The sequence below is a fragment of the Babylonia areolata genome, chromosome 1 (genome assembly GCF_041734735.1).
Source record: "Babylonia areolata isolate BAREFJ2019XMU chromosome 1, ASM4173473v1, whole genome shotgun sequence".
In the NCBI taxonomy this organism is placed as follows: domain Eukaryota; kingdom Metazoa; phylum Mollusca; class Gastropoda; order Neogastropoda; family Buccinidae; genus Babylonia; species Babylonia areolata.
In genome coordinates this window covers 99,370,758-99,379,167 of record NC_134876.1, presented here as the reverse complement: position 1 = coordinate 99,379,167, position 8,410 = coordinate 99,370,758, and the positions used below count along the sequence as shown (strand labels likewise).

The 8,410-nt window shown below is 40.6% G+C and overlaps 1 protein-coding gene across 1 annotated transcript in view; it reads right to left on the bottom strand.

Annotated features, from left to right (window-relative positions):
* LOC143294573 (uncharacterized) overlaps window positions 1-8,410 on the bottom strand; it is a 22,383-nt gene extending 13,973 nt beyond the window's left edge. The window contains exons 1-2 of the mRNA XM_076605950.1: window positions 8,358-8,410; window positions 1,271-3,786 (exon numbers count right to left, since the gene is read on the bottom strand). Coding sequence (XP_076462065.1) covers window positions 1,271-3,539 — 2,269 coding nt within the window. The 5' untranslated portion in view covers window positions 3,540-3,786; window positions 8,358-8,410. The remainder of the gene's footprint in view (window positions 1-1,270; window positions 3,787-8,357) is intronic.

The window sequence follows — 8,410 nt, the reverse complement described above, 5'->3', positions numbered from 1 at the left end:
ATTTCAGGTGTGGTTGGCTTGGTTCCCCCACTGACTTCATTATTCTGCCAGAGCCAATGCATTGCAAACACACTGGACGTCCAAACCATTCCCAACTGTCAACAACAGTCAAACAACTTATATGATTGTTTTAAAGCCAAACAGTGAAATACTCAAGAAGCTACAGAAACGAAACAACATTTCAACCAACTGGCAGCCCATTTTCTTCAGGATTCTGATTCATATTAGTTTCATTCCATGGTCAATTGTCTGATAATTCTGTTAGTGTCATGATGTATGCTTGTTATAAAATGTATATCCCATGGCTCTGCCATGAATCATGTATTCATGGGATCGTTATCATGTGTATGAAAATCCAATGCTCTGCCACTCTGACTCCTGACTCAGCTATTGTGCACCTGACAGCTGTACCAGCTGAATCCTTCACGTTTGCACAACTAAAGCTACCTTTGGAAAAGCCTATTAGATGAGACAGGGAATCAAAGTGACTTTTTTTCTCTTTTCCTTTGCTGTTGTTCTTGCTCAGCTATTACCTGCTTTTTGACCGAAATTGTAATCAGTTAACTGTTAAATTAGATAATTATTCTGTCACCCAAATATGAAATATGCACAATAAATAGAATGGTCAAATCATAACATCATTTATGTAGTTAAACACACACACACACACACACACACACACAAATAATAGCAATGGAACTATAACTATTTTTTATACATTTTAGTAGTGTCAATCATTTCAAGTTTACCTGCTCTTACAGTTACACATTACCAAATTAATCAAAATGCTACACTATCTGACCCATGATAACATGATCCTGAGCTGGTCAGATTTTTCATGAATCAGTCATTGCCATGGAACAGTGGATGGAGAATTTTAGACCCTGAGGCACAGCTGGGGTACCATTCAAGGGCCAGCCCAAAACTGACAAGAGTGACGATTCTTCCTTGCTGCCCTACATGCCACAGGGAATAATGAGCAGTGTGTAAGAAACTTCAGTGAGTGACTCACTGCCATGAGCCAGAGCAAGAAAATCTGATAACACTCTGAATTTGATTGACATGACTCCAGACAGGGAAAAGCTCACCACACAAACTCAACAGAAATTTATATCAGTAGTCTAAAAGGAACATTTAAATTTCAGCGGCTGAGAAAGCCACCAGTAATACATAGTTTACAAAAGAGGCAGTCAAAATTGGTGGCTTGAACCACTATGAAGAAGGACTCTGATAAAAGGAAAATGGAAAGACGAGTGAGAACAGAACTCACTGGAATGTCTTCTGCTGGCTGCAGTGGCATCTGCACCATCCTGTTCCACAAAGTGGCAGGGAGGGATCTCCATGGAGCGGGCATGCCTGGCACCAGCACCACCACGTCCCTGCTCACGTCCTGCTGCTGAGGAGGAGTCCCTGGCTCCAGGGCTCAGGTGTCTCAGCAGCTGTTGGTGGGAGATGTGGATGGAAGGTCCAACAGGAGGACTCAGGTCGGTCCCTTCAAAGTCATCAGGATCAGGGTCATCCATCAGGTTGTTTAGTGTGTCTGATGACGATGCGGGAGATGGTGAAGACACTAATGAGGATGAATTTGACAGATTCTGAGGTGATAAGGATGTTGTGTGCAGGTCTGTGGAAGAATCAGCATTGTCTCCAAAACTGGATTTTGAGCATGGTTCAGTTTCGGGGGTGCCAGGCAGTCCCTCTGCACTGCAGTTCATGTCACTGCCCTCTTGGTGTGTGTCAGCAGCAGCAGCATCTTGGGCAGGCTCTTGCCATGTGCCCAGTGACCCTGTCTCAGGGGATTTTGGCTCGACAGGGAAATGGACATTGCTTTCTTCAGCAGGTGAGCACAGTTGGTTTCCTTGGGAATCATCAGTTTCATTTCCACAGCAACTATCGGAAGCACTGACAATCATTATGTCCTCTGGTAGATCAGCACTGTCTGCTCTGTCAGACTGATGCTCACCATCAGTGGCCAAGTCATGGTCCATACACATGAGATCATCATTTGGCTTGTTTTCATCTCTCAGGGAGGTTTTCACACAAACTCTATCTGGAATGTCTTCATAAATGTTGTCGATTGGTGCAAGTGGTGTTGGAGAATCTGTTGAGGGGGACAAATGAGCATGTGACTGTTCACCGTTAGTAATGTGTGAGTCTTGGTAAGAGTTCACAGCAATGGAAGGATTATGCTCACTTGCTGCTCTCCAGCTGGAGCTCGAGGAAGTTTTGGGTCTAGCACCAGTGCCATTAAACAATTTCTCATCACTATCTGGGTTGCCATTGCCGTTTATCTTCAGATCACTGCCAAAACTGTGATTGGAAGTGGAGATCTTTTCAGTATGAGCATTGATGTCTTCCTCAGAGTAATTTCGAGCTGGCAGTGGGGGTGGAGCAAGAGGCTCTGGATTTTCAGCTTCCATCATTGCAAGGAAGTCAGCTGGGGAGAGGGAGTTTCTAGCCGACCTTGGCTGATCTACACACACTCCGCTACACCTCTGATCCAATGTAGACAGTGATGTTTGGGACTGAGACTGTCTTTGGGACTTTTTCCTGATGAGTACTTTGGCATTAGAATACAAATCGTCTTCCTCCAGAGCAGAATTTGAGCAATTAGAGGTGGTGGAGGTCAGCATGGGATCACTGTCAGCTGTCTGTGGGAAGGTTCCATCAGTGCACACAGCAGTGGACACCACAACAGCTGGCTCCTTAGAGGGCTCTGAATGGTTTGAGGACACCACAGAACTGCTGAACACAGAGCTAATGACGCTCTGCGCCTGGCTTTCACGACTGCTTCCGGGACTGTCTGTGAAAGGACTGCCAAGACCGCTGTCTTGGCCGCTGACATCGCTGCTTGTTTTGATCTTCACCTGCAATGGCTGTCTGGCTGCCGTCTTTGGACAACCACCAACCTGAGAATTTTGTGCAGCAGACATGTCAGTTCCATTTCCAACCTGGGACTGAACTTTGCGTCGGATGTCGTCAAGAGTTTCATAGTCAGGATCTAATTCCAGATCTTCAAAGACCTCATCCATCTCTTTGTTTTCTGTGTTCATGGAAACAGCTCCAGCTGCTTCATTGTCTTTGACATCTCTATCATCATCAATAGTGACAACTAAAACATCTCCTCGCATGCCTTCTGCTGTTTTGGCAGTGACACCCATGCCTGATGAGCTTCTCTTGTCTCTGCGGATCAGCAAAACCTCCTCTTTGTCAGATTTTGATCTTCTAGCTGCTTTCAAGGGGCTGGACTTGGTGCTGACATTGCTGTTGTCACCATCCTCGCCTGTCACAGGAGAGTTGGAGCTCCTGCTATTGCTGGACGGCGTGTTACTGCTGTCATAATCCGGTGGGCGAAGAGAGTGACTGAAGTCATACTTTCCCTTGCTGCGTAATCTTAAACATCTTCGGATTTTTGTGAAGAAGCCCTCCCCTGGGTGAGCCATGAGCACTGCCCCTGGCGGAAGGGAGGAGGATTTCGACGATGCCTTCATCTCACGCTTGCTCAGTTTCTTGTCAGGTTTCTCCACATTGCCATCCATTATGCACAATTCAAGCAGACCAGAACACAGAAATCAACACAGCTGTGAATCTGATTTCACGTACAAAAAAACAAACAAACAATGGACTTTGCAGCCATGAACGTTTCAGTCCAATGGAACCTGCATTGCTTCTGTGATTAGCCTGGCTCTAGCTGAAAAGCACAGTCACTGGTGTTGGAGTTCATTTCTATCTGTCATGGGTGTTGATTCGTCCCTCACCTCTTCCAGTGCAGCACTGCAGTCTGCCCTGTTGACACAAACCATACAACAAGAGGGTTAGAAATAGGTCATGTCCAAGTATGACCTAAAAAATTAAAAAAGAACTTCAAAATGACAAAATATTCTTAAAACCAAAAGAAAAAACATTACATCAATTAATGTTTCTACTCAAGTATTAGCACAATATTACAATGAAAACCTGCCAAAGAAAAACAAGAATAAAAAAAATCACAGAATCATGCATATATTATATCAGAACAACATTTATATTAAAGAATAAATAAATAAATAAAATAAAATAAACCAACAGCTGTCATCGGGTTAACACTACACAAAGTTATATGTAATGTCTGTGTCTAACGTCATGCAGATCCCGACAGTCAAGGAGCACGTGTTTCACGGTGAGAGGCTCATCACAGGGAATACATCGAGAGGCCTCTTCCCCCTTCAACAAGTAATTTTTTGATTGACTGTGTATGGACCATCTTCATTAAACAGAATGCTAGTCATGATACAAAACAAGATGAATGATGTGGCAGGGATAAAACAAAAAAAAACAAAAGAAATGTTCACAGATAAAAAGTTTTCAATGGTTTTAACCTGCAAAATCCTTCATTTTTAGCAGCGATTTTTGTGTGTGTGTCTCCTCCTAAAAGGTATATACATACATACACACACATCCTCCATAAAATCTCATTTCTGTTCATACTTCTTCGTACTTTTAATTCTTTCAACTCCATAACTACAAGGTAGGTGCACTACAATTCCTTTGGACCAGCACATGAACCAGTCAAACTGAAATGCATTGCTACTTAAATGCTGATAACTTCCTATTTTGAACAGCATTGTCATACAAATTTCCTGTACAGATAAAAGCTGAATCTGCTACTGGGTGATCATGTTATGATTTGGGGCATTTTAAGTGCAATAAAACTGTTCACATAATGAAAGCCATGCTTTCAACGACCTAAGCTGCGAGCACCTCACCCTCTTTTTGCAGTTCTACCTCCAGATCACCCTCTGAGCAAGTTTCCAAATCAACAATGCCACCGCTGGCTGAAAAACTACTGCAATGTTTTTGACATTGCTGTCATTGTGCTTAAATCATAAACAGCTAATCTCACAAATGTGATTCCTCCAATAATGAAAGTGACACTGACAGACACCAACAAATCTGATCACTGCACTGATGAAATTTACTTCTTTGAACAGTTACTGTTTTTCTGTCTTCCAGTCAAGATATTTTGGCAACAAACTGAACTTTTTTTCCATTGTAAAAAAAATAACAGTTGGTAGGTAATGTAACAAAATTCTGTGTAAGTTGAAACAGATATGACGGGCGCAATAGCCGAGTGGTTAAAGCGTTGGACTATCAATCTGAAGGTCCCGGGTTCGAATCACGGTGACGGCACCTGGTGGGTAAAGGGTGGAGATTTTTACGATCTCCCAGGTCAACACATGTGCAGACCTGCCAGTGCCTGAACCCCCTTCGTGTGTATATGCAAGCAGAAGATCGAATACGCACGTTAAAGATCCTGTAATCCATGTCAGCGATCGGTGGGTTATGGAAACAAGAACATACCCAGCATGCACACCCCCGAAAACAGAGTATGGCTGCCTACATGGCGGGGTAAAAACGGTCATACACGTAAAAGCACACTCGTGTGCATACGAGTGAACGCAGAAGAAGAAGAAGAAACAGATATTATAATATATGGAATTCAGATTAATATATTGCCTCAAGAGGAGTTAACAACCACTAATCACATCTTGCTGGTGGGTAAAATGTATAATAGTATTGTGCGAAAACAAAAATGTTAGTCACTTTGAATAATTTTTTGGACAAAACATAACTTACGAGATGGCAATGTTTCCCAAGCTTAGATAGTGAGCCCTATGCAAGTAAATCTGCATCCATACTGATACTGACACACAAACACACACACACACACACAGTGAATGAGAAGTGAGTGAAAGAAACTTAATACCCAGGAACCACATAAACCAGAGCAAGAAAATCACAGACATTTGCTAAGACTCATCAAATACATGTCAACAATCACCAGTATGCGTGATGGGACATTTACTAGCAAAATTTCTCTTACTCCTCCTCATCAAATATTGAACTTTTTTTTTTTTTTTTTTAATAAAAAATTGTCTATCTCTAAGAAAACACCTGTACAAGACTGAAGAAGAATGACGGATTTTTATGTTGTGTTTTTCATGCAATGTAAGAATGTACAATAACGAGAAAAGAAAAAAAGAACATGGAAAAGAAATTTGTGGGGAAAATAGGATGAAGGCTCCACAAAAAACAAATTAAAAACAACAACAACAACAACAACAAAAACTGCCCAGTGAACTCTTCAGAAACTATTCTTTCATTCATGGTGATTACTTAAAGATTTCTAAAAATTAAAATAAATAAATAAATATTCATAAGTTCTACTTCTACAGACAGAGACAACATTTTTGACCTTCCACAATCCATCAGTGGTTCAGCTTGGAAAGCAAATTTTACAGGATGAGGACAAATGAAATTGGATTAGCTCTCTGGTACAAGAATACTCATTACTGATCTGCATGGGAAGTGAGTTACAATTCAACTTTGTCCTCGAGTAGAATAAGTTACCAAACCAATAAGAAAATCGTTGAAAAAGAATTTTTAAATACAATCTGAATGAATCACATGAGGAGACTGAAGCTGAAATCTCATGCAAGTCTAATACTGCAGCGAAACTCATGTTTGTAGTGCTCATATATAATCTTCAGGGAAAAAAAGTTTTTAAATTTGATATGAAGAACAAATAATCTCAGACAACAGCTTAGGCACTGAGGATGGAGATACAATTACAAAATCAAATTAATTAACTCTGCAACTGTAACACACAAACACAACAGGTTTAAACAAATTTAAAGGGGGAAAAAGGACTTTGATAAATGGGGGCACAGGGGAATCACTTGCTGGTGTAATTATTTTATCTTTCTACAGAAACAATCATGAATGGAGTAGAGCGCCAGAAGAGAAAGGGTGAAAGGGGATAGTGAGAGAATAAATTTTATTGTTCAGTGTTACTTGTCTGTTTCAGTGTGTATGTGTGCATGCCTGTATTCTGACTGAATGACAGAGGAAATGAATGATAAGCGCCCAATGGCAGCCATCAGTCGGCTCTACCCAGGTATGCAGCCTGTTATGCAAATGTCCCCCAAGTCTGAAGAGCCCTCAGAGCTTGGTCTCCGACCGAGGATAGGTGCTATATAAGTATTCATATCAAACCATATCAACAGAACAAAAACACTACGGGGCAACATTATGCACACAAAAAACAGACTCCAAACCTGCTCTGTCCCTTCTCACTGCCAATTTTCTTTCATGATTTCATTTTATACTTTATTTACTATCTATTTTACTTGAATACTACTGGTTCCTGGCATCCTGAATTATAGTTACCTGCTGGCTGCTAATACAAAAACTATGTCACATAAAGTATCATTCATGTAAAGTACAGGTTGCAAGTACCTGACATGTTAAAAAAAACAAAAAAACAACAACAACAACTCCTGGCTACTGATATTGTGCAATATTTATGTATATTATAACACTAAATATCACCAGAATTATTTCAGATGTTTAAACTATAATGCAAATGGCCAGTACTGAATATCACTAGTGAGTAACTCAGTAAGAATTATTTCAGTTTATGAAAAAGTATAATGCAAACGGATAGAACTAAATATCATGCTAAACAGTATGTTTTTCAATGGGCAAATAAATTTCTGTACATTTACAGACAATAAAGTTGTATCTTATCCCAAACTACCAGCAAACAAATGTATGTACATTTACAGACATTAAAATTGTGTCTTAATTCTTACCCCTAACTAAAACTGGTATAAGACTTGCCTTCTGCTTTTCTGCTCTCATGTGGATTTTGTCACTATCAAACAGGAGTGTTCATCAACAAAACACCCAACGCTGGCAGTTTCAGTTTAGAACTTCTTTTGTGACTGTATGCCACCTGTGGTGTGTGTACCAGGAAGCTATGTGGGTTTATCTCATGACAAATCATGAGATGAATGATTTGAAAGGAGGAATTGAAATACAACCGGATGTAATGGCTAAACAACCAGACACTGGCCAAAAATGGACCAACAATGCCTGACCAAAAACAAAACAAACTATCTTACAATCAGACTCACTGCTGAAATCTTATAGCGGTGTGAATTTTGAACTGATGCTTTTAATGTTTGCGCAACCTTGTTGCATGCGTTCTACATATTACTTTTCTTTTCAAATCTTAATCTTCTGTTGTTGTGTTGATGTTGTTTGTGTGTGTGTATGTACTAGATGACTTGTCAGTTGCTGCAGCATGCATATCGCTCTTCATAACATGCTAACTAGGTCGTGTGAATGTGTGTGTGTGTGTGTGTGTTTCTCGTTTCGTTACAACATCAGCCCTGCAACACAATCATTGAGAAATCGACGATGCAAACTGACTACAAACCATACAAACACAAATGGGACAAATGTATCTTTTTCGCTATCTAAATGTCTTAAGACTATAAGAATACACTCATAACACTTAGCATTGATCGGACCTGACTCATTCGTTTCGCCAGTTCGCCAGACACCAGTCACCCAACATTATTAT